The sequence below is a fragment of the Ranitomeya imitator genome, chromosome 1, assembly GCF_032444005.1.
Source record: "Ranitomeya imitator isolate aRanImi1 chromosome 1, aRanImi1.pri, whole genome shotgun sequence".
NCBI classification, from domain to species: domain Eukaryota; kingdom Metazoa; phylum Chordata; class Amphibia; order Anura; family Dendrobatidae; genus Ranitomeya; species Ranitomeya imitator.
Window position 1 is genome coordinate 304,706,853 of NC_091282.1, and position 19,269 is coordinate 304,726,121.

A 19,269-nucleotide genomic window follows, 5' to 3' on the forward strand; every position below is an offset into this window, starting at 1 on the left:
TTACAGTATTCATTATATGTCAATAGGATTGTCCAGGTCGGTACGATTACAGCGATACCAAACATGTATAGTTTTCTTTGAAATTTTAATGTTGAAACATTTGGGGGAAGCGGTTAGTAAGAAATATAAATTATGTTATATATTTTGTATGTGGTATAAATATGTATATATTATAAATGTTTATGTTCTACATTTTACATATTTATAAAATTTGATTGTGTTGCCACTTCAAAGGCCAGTAATGTTTTAAAAATTAAGGTAATGGGACTGCGTAAAGTCTCGTTTTTTTGCACCGTGTGCCGACGTTTTAATTGATACCAATTTGGGGTAGATAGGATATTTTGATCGCTTGGTATTGCATCTTTCTGCCCTGTTGCGGTAGACAAAAATCTGCAACTCTGGCATTTTGATTTCTTTTCTTGGTAATGCCTTGCACCAATCAGGTAAACTAATTTCCTAGTTTCACAGACCAGACATTTACGAACGTAGAGATACCACATGTGTAGTTTTTTATTTACTAATTTTTAATGGGGGAAAAGGTGGACGTTTCACATTTTTTTTAATCATAACTTAAAAACTTTTTATTTTTTATTGTATTCGCTAGCCACCCTAGAGGACTTGAACCTGCGATCTTCTGATCGCTGGTGATACATACAGCAATACTATGGTATTGATGCATATAGCAAAAATCACCGTCTCCTATGAATGCCAGCCACAAACTGCTTTCACGGGGGTATAGTCACAACAGGTGAACGGGTGTTCAGCAACAGCCCTCCAGCTGTCATGGGAACCTACTGTGGCCCCGCATTCATTTCGTGGATGTACTGATTGGCATGTAGAACAGCATGCCTCTGGGACGCGCTCTGGAAATGCCGCTATCACAGATTGATAACAGGATTTTTGGTTGCTTACCGTAAAATCTGCTTCTTGGAGCATTCATTGGGGGACACAGGAACCATGGGTGTATGCTACTGCCACTAGGAGGCTGACACTATGCATAAAAAAAGTTAGCTCCTCGTCTGCAGTGTACACCCCACCAACTGGCATTATGAACCTCAGTTAGTGAGAAAGCAGTAGGAGAAGAAAAAACAATAAGGTTGAGACAACATAACCACACACATGAGAACTGTAAACATGAGAACAGTCATAGAACACAGAACAACAGGAACTGAATAATGTGGGAGGGTGCTGTGTCCCCCAATGAAGGCTCCGAGAAACAGATTTTACGGTAAGCTACCAAAAATCCTGTTTTCTCTATCATCTCTCATTGGGGGGACACAGGAACCATGGGACGTCCCAAAGCAGTCCCACGGGCGGGAAAAACAGACTTCCATCAGGTCAGAGGACTCACCACTGCTGCCTGCAAGATCCTTCTGCCTAGGCTGGCGTCCGCCGAAGCGTAGGTATGGACCTTGTAAAATTTGGCGAACGTGTGGATGGAAGACCAGGTTGCCGCTTTGCAAAGCTGTAGGGCTGAAGCCCTGTGGCGCACCCCCCAGGAGGCGCCGACTGCCCGGGTAGAGTGAGCCTTAATCCCAGGAGGGGGCACTCTGTTCCTGACCCAGTAAGCCTCCAAAATTGCCGTTCTGATCCAGCGAGCAATAGTTGCCTTGGAAGCCGGCAGGCCTCTGCGCGTGCCATCAGGAATGACGAAAAGAGAGTCCGTCTTCCGGAAAGAGGCCGTTCTAGCCAGGTAGATCCTCACCGCCCTGACGAGGTCCAGCTTGTTCAATGATCGCTCCAGAGGATGAGTCGGAGCTGGACAAAAAGAGGGTGTTACTATCGCTCCCTCTGCTCACCTCCGTCGCTCCGTCTCCGGGTCCCGGCGTGCTCTTCCTGCTCCTTCTGCTGCGGCTGTTCTCCCTGCTCGCCCTTGTCGCTCCACTCCTGGGTCCCGGCGCGCTGTTCTCTGTTCTTCTGTAGCGGAGCCTGCTCTTCCTGCCGCTGTTTGGTCCTGTTCTCCTGCTTCCGGGTCCCGGCACGCTCGTCCTCACTGTGCTCCTCCCCTGCTTCCTGGTTCTCGCTCTGCTGGAGGGATCCAGCTTCTGCGCAGGCGTCCTGGGTTCCGTAGAGGGCGCATGCGTCCCAGTTCTTCTGCTACCGGATACTTGGATCCGGAGATCCCCTGCAGCCACAATCCGGGTGAGGCATACGGTATATCAGGCCGCCTCCCCTGCATGGAGGCGCCTGATCGTCATTTGCTTCTAGCTTTTGTCTCTGGTGACTTTGTTCTCTGTGTCTGGCATCCTTGTGCTCTACACTTAGTCTTGTGCTTTCCTGTGTCCGTGCCTGGCTCTGGCTCAGTTTAGCTGTTTTCATTATCCGTTCCTCTTAACTCGCTCTCTTTCTCTGCAGATTCGCCTTTGTCTCAGCTCCTCTGCAATCCAATTCCTGCGCTCATCCACTGTCCTTAGCTGTAGTACCGGTCTCCCTGGTTCCAGTATTTCCGTCCTCTGTACATTCTTGGTCTCCGCCTTGTTCCTGTCTTCTCCTCCTCCTTCTGAGCTGTCCCTCTCAGTATCTGCTACTGTGGACTGGTGACCTCTGGGCCTGCTCCTGACGGTCCCTGTATAGGGGTCGGTCTCACTAGGACAGCTCGCCCAGGGGTAGGTCTTTTCCACGGTCCAGAGGGTCCACTCTAGCTCCATTTCTCTCGTAGCGTCACAGAGGGTAGGACAATGTCCTCGTTGAGGTGGAAGGTGAAAACCACCTTAGGAAAGAAAGAAGGCGGAGTCCTCAAGACCACCTTGTCCTGGTGGATAACCAGGAAAGGAGGTCGGCAAGAAAGGGCCACCAACTCGGAAATGCGCCGGATAGAAGTGATGGCCACAATAAAGGCCACCTTCCAGGATAGAAATGACAGGGAAACCTCCCTGAGAGGCTCAAACTGGGGAACCCTTCAGAACCTCCAGTACAAGATTCAAATCCCATGAATCCACAGGAGCCCTGTATGGAGGGATAGTATGGGCTACTCCCTGAAGGAAGGTCTTGACCTGTGGCCGAGAAGATAGCGTCTTCTGAAAAAGGATGGAGAACAGAAACCTGGCCCTTTAGGGAACTAAGAGCGAGGCCCGAATCCAGTCGTGCCTGAAGGAATGCCAAAATAGAAGGAAGGGAAAAGAACGTTGGTGAAACGTGGTTGGACTCGCACCAACGGAAGTAAGCCTTCCAGGTATGATAGTAGATCCTGGAAGACGAAGGCTTCCTATCCTGGATCATAGAATGAATCACTAGATCCGAAAAGTCGGATGCTCTTAGAACTGCGGTCTAAACAGCCACGCCGTCAAACTGAGTGACCGAGAATTCGAGTGGCAGATCGAACCCTGGGACAGCAGATCAGGTCTGTCTGGAAGCCGCCAGGGGACGTCCGCGAGAATGTTGACTATCTCCGCAAACCAAGATCTCCTGGACCAATCCGGAGCGATCAGAATGACCGGCACCCCTTCCGCCTTGATCTTTTTCAACAGCTTGGGAAGCAAGGGCAGGGGTGGAAACAGATAGGGGAGCACGAACTGTGACGAAGGAATGGCCAGAGCGTCCACGCCCACTGCGAGTGGATCGCGGGACCTGGAAACGAACCAAGGGACCTTCCTGTTCATTTGGGATGCCGCGAGGTCTACATCCGGAGTCCCCATTCGAAGACAAATCTGATGAAAGACCTCCTGATGCAAGGACCATTCCCCTGCCGCAAGGCCCTCACGGCTGAGGAAGTCGGCGGCCCAATTGTCCATGCCAGGGATATGCACCATGGATATCACCGGAACCGTTACTCCGAGTCCTCCCCCCCCCCCTGGTGGTTGACATATGCCCCTGCAGTAGCATTGTCTGTCTGGATTCAAATTGACAGATCCCTGAGAATCCTTTCCCAGTGACGAAGAGACAGAAAGATGTCCCGAATCTCAAGGACATTGATCGGCAGAGTTGACTCCTGCGCCGAATAATGACCCTGAACAGTCAGGTGGCGAAACACAGCACCCCAGCCGAGCAAGCTGGCGTCCGTCGTCACCACCTGCCAGTGAACTGGAAGAAGAGGAAGAAGTAGGAGGGCGAGCGCGACCTCCCTTAGAAAGAAAACGATGCACATTGAGGTAGATAAGGGTCTAATGAAAGACCCGTGTCCACCTCCTACTGACACTAAGCTAAACTGAGGTTCATAATGCCAGTCGGTGGGGTGTACACTGTAGAGGAGGAGCTAACTTTTTTTTATGCATAGTGTCAGCCTCCTAGTGGCAGCAGCATACACCCATGGTTTCTGTGTCCCCCAATGAGAGGCGATAGAGAAAATTGCATTTAACAGGCTAACAGCTGTAGGTGGAACTCCACATGAAGCTGCTAGAGGTAGATGATGGTTGAGCAATGCATCCAACATCTGACAGCAAAGATGCAAAGTCAGTTCCTGAGCCTTCATCAAAGTCAGGGAGCTGCCACATGACGTAACTATAGGTCATAAGTCAGTAAGGAGTTAAACTATGCAAATTTTCAGACGTTATATGGGTTCCCCTTTCATGTTACACTTATGATCTATTAAAAGAGGTCATTAATATTAGATCAGTGGGGGGTTGATACCAGCAACCCCACCAATAAACAGCTAGCAGCTGATCTGCAATACCTGACAGCAGCCCCGTCCCCACACATTGAACGGAGTTGTGCGTTGACCTATCTCAGGGATAGTTAATCAATATAATTTGCCTACAGGATCCCTTTGAGTCATTAAAGGTGTTTTTTTTTTTTTTACTTACTGAACAGTTGTAGTGATGGGAAGCCTGTAGCTTTTTGTGCGTTTTAACATGTGCCAAGCAGATATTCTTTTTAAACGCATGACAGCCAGCCTTCTGCAAAAATAGAAATTCTTAAGTATTAGTTATTTGACTCACCAATTAATATGCACCATGCTTTTATAAGAATATTACCAAGAGTTGGAATCTGTAATGGTCCTTGGCTACTTTTTGGAAGATGGCTTCTTCTGAGCTGAGTTGCATGTCTATGTGGCACAGTTAAGGGGACTTCAGATGGAAACCAATGTAAAGATAATAAATATATAAAACACAATAAAAACATTCATTACTAACATAATCAGCCATATATTCAAGTCGTAGCGAGTCTCAGCTTTGCAGGATTTGTACTTCCCATTAAATTTTGTAAAATGTGTTCAGATCATACACAGAATTTTGACCAGGCCAATGTTTACAATTCTGACAACTGTCACTTTATGAGGTTATAACTCTGGAACTCTTTAACGGATCCCGCTAATTCTGAGAATGTTTTTTCGTGACATATTGTACTTCATGATAGTGGTAAAATTTCTTTGATATGACTTGCATTTATTTATGAAAAAAACAGAAATATGGCAAAAATGTTGAAAATTTTGCAATTTTCAAACTTTGAATTTTTATGCCCTTAAATCAGAGAGATATGTCACAAAAAATTCTTAATAAATAACATTTCCCACATGTCTATTTTACAACAGTACAATTTTGGAAACACTTTTTTTTTTTGTTAGGGAGTTATAAGGGTTAAAATTTGACCAGAGATTTCTCATTTTTACAACACCATTTTTTTTTTTTAGGGACCACATCACATTTGAAATCACTTTGAGGGGTGTACATGACGAAAAATACCCAAAAGTAACACCATACTAAAAACTGCACCCCTTAAGGTGCTCAAAACCACATTCAAGAAGTTAATTAACCCTTTACGTGCTTTACAGGAATTGAAGCACTATGGAAGGAAAAGGGATTTTTGGTTCTTACCGTAAAATCTCTTTCTTGGAGCCTTCATTGGGGGACACAGGTAACCATGGGTGTATGCTGCCGTCGCTAGGAGGCTGACACTATGCAAAAAAGGAAACGTTAACTCCTCCCCGGCAGTATACACCCTTCAATAGGCATAATTCAATCCAGTTGGTGCAAAGCAGTCGTAGGAGTAAGTATAAAGAACTCAACCTATGTACCAACCCAAAATAACGGCACGTTGGCCAACAAAGTACAAAATAAAGAGAGGGTGCTGTGTCCCCCAATGAAAGCTCCAAGAAAGAGATTTTACGGTAAGAACCAAAAATCCCTCTTTCTTACTCGCTTCATTGTGGGACACAGGTAACCATGGGACATCCAAAAGCAGTCCCAAGGGTGGGGAAAATAGTCAGAGAAAACCGGTTTTTACGTACCGGTACTTGGATTCTACGGAGCCACGACAGCACCCCTACGAGAGAGGGGATCCGCCCACCTTCCGGACAGGAACCTACAGGATTTAAAGGGGCAGTCCCCCTCATCACTCCAGTTTGTGTTTCAGAGCATAAGGGACACCGCCATTGAGTTAGTAAATAAACATATATACTTAAACATTACTAAATACCATCACCTTCTAAAGAGTGATTTTTTTAAAAAGCACACTTTCCCCAAAAGGGTGCAGAAACCAGTGATCAACTACGGGGGGTGGGGGGGGGGGGGGATTGGGGGAAATGTGCGGGTGCTGTCGTGGCTCCGTAAAATCCTATTACAGGTACGTAAAAAACGGTTTTCCTATCGCCACGACAGCACCCCTACGAGAGATTTTCAAAGATTAATCACCTGGGGGGGACTACAGCACTAAGTACTGTACGGCCAAAAACTAAATTGGCCTCTGAAGATAAATCAAGACGATAAGGTCTATAAAAGGTGGAAGGAGATGACCACGTTGCCGCCTTACATATTACGTCTATGGAGACGTCCGCTCTTTCCGCCCAGGATGAGGCCATGGCTCGAGTAGAGTGGGCCCTGATGCCATCTGGTGGTGTCTGGCCTTTAGCAGTATAAGCAAGATATATGGCATCTCTTATCCATCTGGCGATAGACGCCTTAGTTACACTCGCCCCTTTCCTTGGATTCTGAAAGGAAACAAACAGAGCCCTACTCTGCCTCCATGGTTCTGTCTTGTGTAGGTATTCTAATAGAGCTCTTCTAAAGGTACCTTCACACTAAACGACGCTGCAGCGATCCAGACAACGATCCGGATCGCTGCAGCGTCGCTGTTTCGTCGCTGGAGAGCTGTCACACAGACAGCTCTCCAGCGACCAACGATGCCGGTAACCAGGGTAAACATCGGGTTACTAAGCGCAGGGCCGCGCTTAGTAACCCGATGTTTACCCTGGTTACCATCCTAAAAGTAAAAAAAACAAACGCTTCTTACTTACCTTCAGCTGTCTGTCCCCGGCGCTCTGCTTCTCTGTACTGGCTGTGAGCACAGCGGCCGGAAAGCAGAACGGTGACGTCACAGCTCTGCTTTCCGGCCGCTGTGCTCACAGTGAGTGCAGGAAAGCACAGCGCCGGAGGACAGACAGCGGTAGGTAAGTATGAAGCGTTTGTTTTTTTACTTTTAGGATGGTAACCAGGGTAAACATCGGGTTACTAAGCGCGGCCCTGCGCTTAGTAACCCGATGTTTACCCTGGTTACCACCGAAGACATCGCTGAATCGGTGTCACACACGCCGATTCAGCGATGTCAGCGGGAGAGCCAGCGACCAAAGAAAGTTCTGGACTTCTAGCCCCGACCAACGACATCACAGCAGGATTCTGATCGCTGCTGCGTGTCAAACTAAACGATATCGCTATCCAGGACGCTGCAACGTCACGGATCGCTAGCGATATCGTTTAGTGTGAAGGTACCTTAACATCTAACATGTGATATTTCTGCTCATCAGCTGAATTCGGATTGTCACAGAAAGATGGTAAAATTATTTCTTGACTTCTATGAAATTTGGAAGCTACCTTTGGTAGGTATTCTGGGTCTGGTTTTAATACTACCCTATCCTGAAAGACCATTAAATAATGAGGATCTATCGACAATGCTTGTAAATCACTCACTCTTCTAGCAGATGTCAGGGCTACTAGGAAGGCTGTTTTTAAAGTTAAATTTTTTATGGAGACAGAATCTAATGGCTCAAAGGGGGGTTCTGTTAAGGCGTCTAAAACCAAATTTAAATCCCATGGTGGTAATCTAGGAATATACACTGGGTTACTATTTTCAGTGGCCCTAATAAATCGGGAAACCCATCTATTTCCCACCACATCGCTGTTATATAACGCCCCCAAAGCTGATACTTGGACTCTAAGGGTATTTACCGCCAAGCCCAATTCTCGGCCCTTCTGTAAAAATTCCAGAATAGCCGGAATTGGAACCTTGCCTGAAAAGGGATTTTGGTAGAAGGCAAGTTTTCCAAGTTTTAGCATAGATCTTGGTAGTAACCTCTTTTCGGCTATTTAAAAGGGTAGATATGAGAGCCTCTGAAAACCCTCTTCTCCTCAATAACTCCCTCTCAAATTCCACGCCGTCAGATGCAGGGATTCCACATTGGGGTGACTGAACGGACCCAGAGAAAGAAGCTCCGGACTGATCGGCAGTACCCAGGGGTCGGACACAGACATTGCCCTGAGTAACGAGAACCATGCCCTCCTGGGCCAAAAGGGGGCAATCAGGATCACTCTCGCCCTCTCCTCCCTGAGTACTATAGGGATCAGACACATTGGGGGGAACGCATAAGCCAGAGGGAAATCCCAGTGTATTTGAAGGGAGTCTATTATACAGGGCTTGTCCGCCACCCGAAGAGAAGCGAACCTCCTGGTCTGTCTGTTCTCTCTCGTTGCAAATAGATCTATAACAGGCAACCCCCATAGGTCTACTATCTGTTTGAACACCCGTCGATTTAGAACCCATTCTCCCTGACGTAGAGAATGACGGCTGAGGTAATCTGCCTCTGTGTTGAGCTCTCCCCGAATGTGAACGGCTGACAGAGAGCGAAAGTGGGCTTCGGCTATGTTGAGTATGTCCGTGGTGGTGTTCATTAGAGATCTTGACCTTGTACCTCCTTGATGGTTGAGATACGCCACTACTGTTGTGTTTTCTGACTGGACTCTTACATGTGAATCCTGCAGAGATGGTAGCAACCTGAGTAGGGCCTTTTTTACTGCCGTGAGCTCTTTCCAATTCGAGGACTCTTGAGCCTCTAAGAGAGACCATTGCCCTTGAGTCCAAACATCTCCTATATGAGCTCCCCATCCTATCGGACTGGCATCGGTTGTAACCGTGTTGTCTGGAACTATACTCCAGCATACTCCTTTTTCTAAATGTCCCCTGTTTAACCACCATCTCAGACTGTGTAGAGTGGCGACGGACAGCCTGAGTCTTCCGCCTAATTGCCCTTGAAGACTCCTCTCTGCATCCAAGACCTGGGCCTGCAACACCCGAGTGTGGAATTGAGCCCACTGAACGGCTGGTATGCAAGACGTTAGAGATCCCAGAAGGGACATAGCGTCTCTCAAAGTCAGATCTGGCCTTCTTGTTACCGTACTGACTTTGTGCACAATTTTCTGCTTTTTCTCTTCCGGAAGGAAACATAGTTGCTCTTCCGAATCTAGCAGAATACCCAGGAAGGTTTGAGTCGTTGATGGTTCCAATCTTGATTTTTCCATATTGACTATCCAACCCAAGTCCTGTAAGGAAGATATTACATGATTTAGGCGAGTACTACACTGAAAAAACGAATTTCCCACTACCAGGAAGTCATCCAAGTAGGGTATAATTAACGTATCATGTCCTCTGACATAGGCCATTACTTCCGCCATGACTTTAGTAAACACCCTCGGTGCCATAGATAGACCAAATGGCATTGCAGTAAACTGAAAGTGTCTGACCTGGTCGTTTCAGCGCACCGCCATTCTGAGGAATTGTTGATGATCCTGGTGAATGGGCAGATGGTAATACGCATCTTTTAAATCCAGGACTGTCATATAACATCTGGGAAAAAGAAGTTTAGTCGCCGTTTTAATAGATTCCATTTTAAAGGCATGGTAATTTAGATGTTTGTTCAATCTCCGTAAATTTATGATGGTTCGATAGGATCCATCTGGTTTGGAGATTAAAAATAAAGGGGAATAGAACCCTTTCCCCTGCTGATGTTTTGGAACCTCCACTACAACTTCCCTCCGTCTTAACATTTGGACCTCTTTTTCAAGGGCCTTTTGTTGGTCTAAGGAATCAGGGGCAGTTAAGATATAAAAATCAGAAGGTTTTTCCTGGAACTCTAATTTTAACCCTGAATTAATTATACCTAAAACCCAACTGCTCGCAGTTATTTTAGCCCACTGCGCATAGAAATATTTTAACCTGCCCCCTACTGGAAGATCTTTATTAGCGATAATTTCTTCTTCTTCTTGAGGAAGATGATGAGGCATTAAAGTCCGAACCTTTCTTTTTCGGGTCTGTTGGTTCCCAGTCTCGGTTGTGGTAAGGTCTTCGGTATTGGAAGAGTCTCCTGAAGGTATTCCTAAAGGTAGAATTGAAAGCTTTAGGAAAACCTTTCTTCCCATCCTCAGCTTTAGCTAGGATATCATCCAATACCGGGCCAAACAGGTACTCACCCCAACACGGTATTGTACACAGTTTAGCTCTCGCCTGGGCATCTCCTTTCTAGGTCTTAAGCCATAAGGCTCGGCGAGCAGCGTTTGAGAGACCTGCTGATCTTGCTGCTAATTTTAAAGAATCCACCGATGAATCCGCTAAATACGCCACACCATCCCGTATTTGGGAAAGGGAGTTCAGCATCTTGTCTCTGGGCACCTTGGATTTCAGTTGTTCCTCCAGCTGGGATATCCACACCATGACGGATCTAGCCGTACACGTGCTAGAGATAGCAGGTTTGAACGCCCCCGCAGATGATTCCCATACTTTTTTCAAAAACATGTCCGCCTTCCTATCCGACGGATCTTTCAGAAGGCCCACGTCTTCCAGCGGCAAAGCACCGGCTTTAGAAGTAGAAGCCACCGCTGCATCCACTTTCGGGACTTTCATCCATTCTGCCAAATCATTGTCGTCAAAGGGATACCTTCTTTTGGCTGATGACGGCAGGAAACCTTTATCCTGTTTATCCCATTCCCGTTTTATAAGGGACTTAACTGTATCCACAACCGAGAATGCCTTACGACTCCTCTGGCACAAGCCCGCAAACATTATGTCCTGTGCGGACCTTGGTTTCTTGCTCTCTGCAACACCCATGGTAGCTCGGACTCCTTTAACTAACATGTCCATGTTATCCACTGAGAAACAAGGCCTTCCCTCTTCATCTGAGGATGATGGAGATGAGGAGCGGGAACATTCACCTTCTTGCAGGGACAGGCTAGATCCTGGAGATATGTCCCTGCCCGACCTTTCCTGGCGGCTGTCTCTAAAGGTACCGTCACACTAAGCGATGCTGCAGCGATACCGACAACGATCCGGATCGCTGCAGCGTCGCTGTTTGGTCGCTGGAGAGCTGTCACACAGACAGCTCTCCAGCGACCAACGATCCCGATGTCCCCGGTAACCAGGGTAAACATCGGGTTACTAAGCGCAGGGCCGCGCTTAGTAACCCGATGTTTACCCTGGTTACCATCGTTAAAGTAAAAAAAACAACCGCTACATACTTACCTACCGCTGTCTGTCCTCGGCGCTCTTCTTCTCTGGTCTGGCTGTGAGCGCCGGGCAGCCGGAAAGCAGAGCGGTGACGTCACCGCTCTGCTTTCCGGCCGCTGTGCTCACAGCCAGAGCAGAGAAGCACAGCGCCGAGGACAGACAGCGGTAGGTAAGTATGTAGCGGTTGTTTTTTTTACTTTTACGCTGGTAACCAGGGTAAACATCGGGTTACTAAGCGCGGCCCTGCGCTTAGTTACCCGATGTTTACCCTGGTTACCAGCGAAGACATCGCTGAATCGGTGTCACACACGCCGATTCAGCGATGTCTACGGGGAGTCCAGCAACTAAATAGAGTTCTGGACTTTCTTCCCCGACCAGCGACAGCACAGCAGGGGCCTGATCGCTGCTGCCTGTCACACTGGACGATATCGCTAGCGAGGACGCTGCAACGTCACGGATCGCTAGCGATATCGTCTAGTGTGACGGTACCTTTAGGGAATAGCTTATTTCCTCCCTGATGACCGCTCTAAGGTCTGATGACCGAAGGGGAGCTTCCTCTTCTAAGGTCTGACAGATGCAAGCCTGACAAAGCCTTTTAGTATAACTGTCAGGCATTGGAGTCGTGCATAGAGCACATTGCTTGTGCTTAGATTTAGCTGTTTTTTTCCCCTAAAACAAAGCACAAATAACAGACCATATCAGCACCAGGTGTTTTGTTAACACTCACCATAAGGCTGATTCTGTGAATACCGGTTCTGGAGGAGTAGGATCCAAATGTGACGCTGGGGCGCTCGCACGCTGCTGCCCCCGTACCACGCTGCTGCTGCTTCTCCTTGAGCGGCCGCTACCGCTCTTACTGCGCTGCTCCATTCCCTCTCCATGAGGGTGCTCGGCGTCCCCTACTGAGGACATAGCTGCACACATCATTCCATAGGCGCCGCTCTTTTACAACGCTGCAGCGCTCCTCCCCCGGCTTACCCCGGAAGTGTAAGAACTACTTCCGGGTTCACCAGCGCCGGTGTGAACGCTGCACTGCGCTCAACTGCGGACCAGGACGGCACTGCCTGACTCCTGGGACGCACTCCGCATGGCCAGACGAGGGGGGGTCTGCAAGCAGGACACCCCCGACGCTGCTTCCGAGACCCCGATTCTGCCGTTCCTAAAGACACCGCGCAGAGGAATGGAGGCCCGGGTAAGACTGCTGATTTTCCTGCAGGCTCCCGCCGTCCGGACAGGAACCCAAAAACTGGAGTGATGAGGGGGACCGCCCCTTTAAATCCTGTAGGTTCCTGTCCGGAAGGTGGGCGGATCCCCTCTCTCGTAGGGGTGCTGTCGTGGCGATAGGAAAAGAAGACTTAGGTCGAACGGTGGGAAACCGCCGCCTGCAGTATCTTTCTACCCAGGTCTGCATCCGCAGAAGCTTGAGTATACACCTTGTAGAACCTTTCGAAGGTGGGAAGGGATGATCAGGTTGCAGCTTTGCAAACCTGCAAGGCCGAAGCCTGATGACGAACGGCCCAAGAAACTCCCCCAGACCCTCTCTGCCTTTATCTTTTTTACGACCCTTGGAATCAAGGGAAGAGAAGGAAACAGATAGGGCATGTGGAACTGGGCCCACTGGATCACCAGGGCGTCGCAACCAACGGCCATCAGGCCCCGAGACCAGGCTCAGGGTCGGACTGGCCCATCAGAGAACCGGAGGATTCTCTGGTGGGCCCAGGCACTGACACCAGCTGGTATACTGGCCAGCAGCTGCCTAGGGCCCCCATTGCTCCAGGGGCCCCCAGCTAGTGGTTACTAATAACGGAACACCCAGCAGCTATGGGGTCCCTGAGTCACTGTGCCCTGCCTGATGCCAGCTGAGCAGCAGCTGGAGACAGGAGCCTGTCCCCGCTGCTAAAAGGGAAATTAATTTTCACGCTTTCCCATGCTCCCATGGGTGTGGAGAGGAGTGGGTATTCATTTCACTTTAATACCAGTCAGTGTTAGCTGCAGGATAAGGCTAACACAGCCCGCATGTAAAGCCGTTGCTCCCTCCATGAGGGAGGCTACATTATATTCTATGAGGGGGGCTACTTTATATTCTATGAGGGGGCTACATTATATTCTATTTGGGGGCTACATTATATTATATGAGGGGGCTACCCCGATCCATACTACATAATTAATGTGTACTACCTTATATTATACGCTGATATTAGCACGTTTACCACATAATTGGTGGTCTTGTATTTATTTCTATGTAACTACATAGTGAGCACCAAGAATGATTTTCTCTGGTGGGCCCAAGGTGCTCCAGTCCGACGCTGACCAGGCTACATACTGGGGAACCTTGTGATTCGTTCGGGAGGCCATGAGGTTGATGTCCGGAACTCCCCATCTCTGACATATTTCGTTGAAGATGGTGGGATGGAGAGACCACTCGCCTGACGCGAGGCCCGGATGGCTGAGGAAGTCGGCTTCCCAATTGTCCACCCCTGGGATGTGAACAGCCGAGATGGCGCGAACGTGGTTCTCTGCCCACCATAGAATGTTTGACACCTACGCCATAATCCGCTTGCTGCCAGTCCCTCCCTGGTGGTTTATGTAAGCCACGGCTGTGGCATTGTCTGACTGAATGCGGACCAGATTTCCCGCGAGGAGGGGCTGCCAGCGGAGGAGGGCGAGGAAGATCGCTCTGATCTCCAAAAGATTGATGGGGAGAAGAGTCTCTTGAACCTTCCAGCGACCGTGCGCTGTGTGATGGAGAAAGACCGCACCCACCCCTGAAGACTTGCATCGGTGGTGAAGATCTGCCAGTGGAGGGGGAGAAATTACATGCTCGCAGAATGGAGGTGGAAAGCGTCCACCAAGTGAGAGACTGTCTCACGTTGAGAGGAAGGCGAATTGGGCAATCTAGAGAAAGTGGGCTCTTGTCCCAGGCCGGCAGGAGAGCCAGCTGGAGAGGGCAAGAAGTGGAATTGAGAATAAGGTACTGCTTCCATGGAAGTGACCATTTTCCGTAGAACTCTCATGCAGAGCAGTAGAGGCAGAGGAACAGGGAGTTTTAGGGGTTTGATGCCCTGGCAGAGAGTGAAGAACTTCTCTTTTGGGAGGATGACCCGAGCTTGGAAGGTGTTGAATTCCATGCCCAGGAACTCGAGGTGTTGAGTCAGAACCAAGGTCGATTTGCCTTTGTTGATTATCCAATCGAGGCGGATCAGCATCTCCAGAGTGATCTGGAGACTCTGGTCGCAGTTCCGGCGAGACGGACCCTTGACCAGAAGGTCGTCGAGATAGGGGATTACTGTATGAGGATCCCTTTTGAACCAGGGCCATGACCGCTGCCATTACTTTCGTTAAGACCCTGGGGGGGGGGACGCCAGGCCGAACGGGAGAGCTGTAAACTGGTAATGTTGCTCCTGGATCGCGAAACAAAGGAACCTCTGATGCTGCTGACAAATAGGAGTATGCAGATACGTATCCTGAATGTCCACCGAGCACAGATATTCCCCCGGGTTCTCTGGAAGCGATCACAGAGCGCAGATACTCCATCTTGAAGTGTCGAATCCGAAGATGGCGGTTCAACTGTTTGAGGTCCAAAATCGGGCGGAGAGAGCCGTCTTTTTTCTGAACCACGAACAGATTTGAGTAAAAACCCGAAAATCGCTTGCGTTGAGGAACAGGAACAATCACTCCTGAGGAGAGGAGGGCATTGACGGCATGAAGGAGCCCTGGGGCATGGGAAGGCTGCTCGGGTGGACAGAAGAGGAAGAAACGTCTTCCTGGGGGAGAAGAAAATTCTATTTTGTAACCTGATGTGACAATCTCCTTGACGCAGGCATCGTCGACTACCGATAACAAAGCCTCCGTGAAGAGAAGAAGCCTGCTTCCCACCCTGGAAAGATTTCCAGGTGGGGGTGACCCGTCATTTTGAAGAGAATCTGTGGCCGCGAGTTCCGGAAGGTTTAGAGGAGCGGCTCTTAGCCCTCCAGTGAGGGGTAGGCCTGAAGGAGGATTTTCTCCATTCCCCCTGAGCGGAAGAACGCTCCTGCTGGGAGGAACCGCCTGAGAAGGAGAAGGGCCGGAAGGGACGAAAGGACTGGGGTCCTCTTCGATTAAAGGGGTGCTTAGGCTTAGATTGAGGGAGAGAGGTGCATTTTCCCCATGTAGTGTCGGAGATTAACTGGTCTAGCCTAGTGCCAAAGAGCCTGGAGCCCAGGAACGGAAGACCAGTGACAGACTTTTTAGAAGCGGGGTCTGCGTTCCACACCTTCAGCCAAAGGACACCGAGAATGGCAATGATGTTGTTGTTTGCTCTTGCGGAACAAGCAGCCGCATCCAAGGAGGCATTTAACAGATATTTCCCTGCATGTGCAATCTGGTTCACTAAATCAGCTAGTTACTCCGAAGGAGCAGAAGCAACGAAGCCCCTGCGAAGTAACTTGGCCCAGGCAGACACAGCTTCCGCCACCCAAGAGGAGGCGAAATTCGGGCAGAGAGGCGCTGGACACCTCAAAGGCTGATTTGGTTAAGGCCTCAATTTGCCTCTCCGTAGCGTCCTTAAGAGACGCTGCATCAGGGATAGACAGAACTGTCTGCGAGGATAGACGAGGATAGACGAGAGACAGGCGGGTCTACCTTAGGGGAATCAGACCATTTGCTGACTAGGTCTGGATTAAAAGGGTACAAAATACCTAGCCGCTTTCTTCCTGGAAAACGTTTGCCGGGTTGTTCCCAGTGTCTAGAGGTAGTATTCTCAAACTCTTTACATCCGACCCGACTTCCGCATCAGAGGGGGAACGGGTGGAAAGGGGTATTCTAGATCGTGCCGCGGGTTCCGGAGAGCTGGATGAGGAACTAGACAGAGTCCGCTTTCTGGATCCTTTCTCTAATCTGACCCTGTGCGGGTCGTGGTCAGGTGCGAGCGAATCGTCGTGGGAGGCGTTTGTGGCACTGGCGGCAGAAAATAGAAGCGGCAAGTGTTCTAGGACCTGAACTACTTACTGGGACACTTTTGTCAGGTCTGAGACTGACAGACATAGCAACAGCCCACTCTGGGGGAGGGGGGGAGTGCACTCATCCTGAGCGTTAGGAGCTTCCTGAGGGACGGACATGGTGGAAAGACTGCAGAACAGAGAGAAAGGCGACGGCTGGCCTGAAGCCCACTTTCTCTTACAATGGGAACAAGCGTAATTGGTCACCGTGGGGTTGTAGCTGGAGGCCTGTGTGGGGTTGGGCATAGGTAGAGCCTGAATGAGGACTGCAGCAGAACGCTATAAAGGCGATGCTGCTGAAGAAGAGGGCTGTAGCAGAACGCTGTGCAGGCGATACTGCTTAAGTGAGGACTGCAGCAGAACGCTATAGATGCGATGCTGATGAGGGAGTACAGACGAGGAAGGAGGCCAGGGGGAAAGCAGAGCCTACCAGACACCCAGCGATCGCAGAGACAGCGCAGGTACTGTGTCCCCCTCCGAATCTCAAGACGCTGCAGGAGCCTGGTGCCAAGATGGATGCAGTTCTCTTTGTCCACGTGACGCGCTGGAGCAACCGGTGGGCGGGCAAAACTGTGATCGAGCACGCAGAAAGAGCGGCGTACCCGGGAAAAAGAAACCAGCGTCCTGATAGGCCGACATGACTGAGGGGGCATGTCGAAGTGGAGATCCAAGGCAGCGCGTGCCCGATGCTGGAGAAACTGAAAGTGCGGCGATGATAGGCCTGGACCGGAAAACAGGATTTTTGGTTGCTTACCGTAAAATCTGTTTCTCGGAGCCTCCATTGGGGGACACAGGAACCATGGGTGTATGCTGCTGCCACTATGCATAAAAAAAGTTAGTTCCTCCCCTGCAGTGTACACCCCACCGACTGGCATTCTACACTTCAGTTAGTGAGAAAGCAGTAGGAGATAAATAACAAGGTTGAAAACCATAACCACAAACATGAGAACTGTAAACGTGAGAACAGTCATAGAGCATAGAACAACAGGAATTGAACAACATGGGAGGATGCGGTGTCCCCCAATGGAGGCTTCGAGAAACAGATTTTACGGTAAGCAACCAAAGATCCTGTTTTCTCTATCGCCTCTCATTGGGGGACACAGGAACCATGGGACGTCCAAAAGCAGTCCCTGGGGTGGGAAAAACAGACTTCCATCAGGTCAGAGGACTCACCACTGCCGCCTGCAAAATCCTTCTGCCTAGGCTGGCGTCCGCCAAAGCGTAGGTATGGACCTTGGTGAACGTGTGGATGGAAGACCAGGTTGCCGCTTTGCAAAGCTGTAGGGCTGAAGCCCTGTGGTGTACCGCCCAGGAGGCGCCGACTGCCGGGTAGAGTGAGCCTTTATCCCAGGAGGGGGCATTCTGTTCTTGACCCGGTAAGCCTCCAAAATTGCCGATCTGATCCAGCGAGCAATAGTCGCCTTGGAAGCCGGCAGGCCTCTGCGCGTGTCATCAGGAATGACGAAAAGAGAGTCCATCTTCCAGAAAGCGGACGTTCTATCCAGGTAGATCCTCACTGCCCTGACGAGGTCCAGCTTGTTCAACGATCGCTCCAGAGGATGAGTCGGAGCTGGACAAAAGGAAGGTAGAACAATGTCCTCGTTGAGGTGGCATGTGGAAACCACCTTAGGAAGAAAGGAAGGCGGAGACCTGAGGACCACCTTGTCCTGGTGGATGACCAAGAAAGTAGGTCAGCAAGAGAGGGCCGCCAACTCGGAAACGCTGCGGATAGAAGTGATGGCCACAAGAAAGGCCACCTTCCAAGATAGAACTGATAGGGGAACTTCCCTGAGAGGCTCAAAGTGGGAAACCCTCAGAACGTCCAGTACCAGATTTAAATCCCGTGAATCCACAGGGGCCCTGTACGGAGGGACAGTATGGGCCACTCCTTGAAGGAAGGTCTTAACCTGTGGCCGAGAAGATAAAGTCTTCTGAAAAAGGATGGAGAGCGCAGAAACCTGGCCCTTCTGGGAACTAAGAGCAAGGACCGAATCCAATCCTGCCTGAAGGAAGGCCATAATGGAAGGCAGGGGAAAAGGACATAAGTGAAACGCAGTTGGACTCTCACCCACGGAAATAAGCCTTCCAGGTACGATAGTAAATCTTGGAACACGAAGGCTTTCTAGCCTGGATCATGGTGTGGATCACCCGGTCCGAGAGGCCGGATGCTCTTAGAACTGTGGTTTCAACAACCACGACGTTAAACTGAGCGACTGAGAATTCGGGTGGCAGATCGGACCCTGAGACAGCAGATCGGACCCTGAGACAGCAGATCGGGCCTGTCTGGAAGGTGCCAAGGGGCGTCCGCGAGAAGATTGACGATGTCCGCAAACCCAGCTCTCCTGGGCCAATCTGGGGCGATCAGAATGACCGGCACCCCTTCCGCCTTGATCTTTTTCAACGGCTTGGGAAGTAAGGGCAGGGGTGGGAACAGATAGGGCAGCACGAACTGCGACCAAGGAATGGCCAGAGCATCGACGCCCACCGCGAGGGGGTCGCGAGACCTGGAGACGAACCGAGAAACCTTCCTGTTCATTCCGGACGCCATGAGGTCCACGTCCGGAGTCCTCCATCGAAGACAAATCTGATGGAAAACCTCTGGATGCAAGGACCATTCCCCTGCCGCGAGACCCTCGCGGCTGAGGAAGTCAGCAGCCCAATTGTCCACGCCGGGGATATGCACCGCGGATATCACCGGAACCGTTGCCTCTACCCAGAGGAGGATCTTGGATACCTCGGTCAAGGCAAAGGAGCTCCGAGTCCCTCCCTGATGGTTGACATATGCCACCGCTGTGGCATTGTCCGTCTGGATTCGAATTGAAAGACCCCTGAGAATCCTTTCCCAGTGACGAAGGGACAGAAAGATGGCCCG

General features: G+C 49.9%; 1 protein-coding gene across 3 annotated transcripts in view; it reads right to left on the bottom strand.

Moving 5' to 3' along the window:
• SFI1 (SFI1 centrin binding protein) overlaps positions 1 to 19,269 on the bottom strand; it is a 203,715-nt gene that overhangs the window by 130,684 nt on the left and 53,762 nt on the right. For all 3 annotated transcript variants that reach the window (XM_069757728.1, XM_069757746.1, XM_069757737.1), the window contains 2 exons: positions 4,911 to 4,981; positions 4,740 to 4,832 (listed from right to left, as the gene is read on the bottom strand). In XM_069757728.1, the coding sequence (XP_069613829.1) occupies positions 4,740 to 4,832; positions 4,911 to 4,981 (164 nt within the window). The remainder of the gene's footprint in view (positions 1 to 4,739; positions 4,833 to 4,910; positions 4,982 to 19,269) is intronic.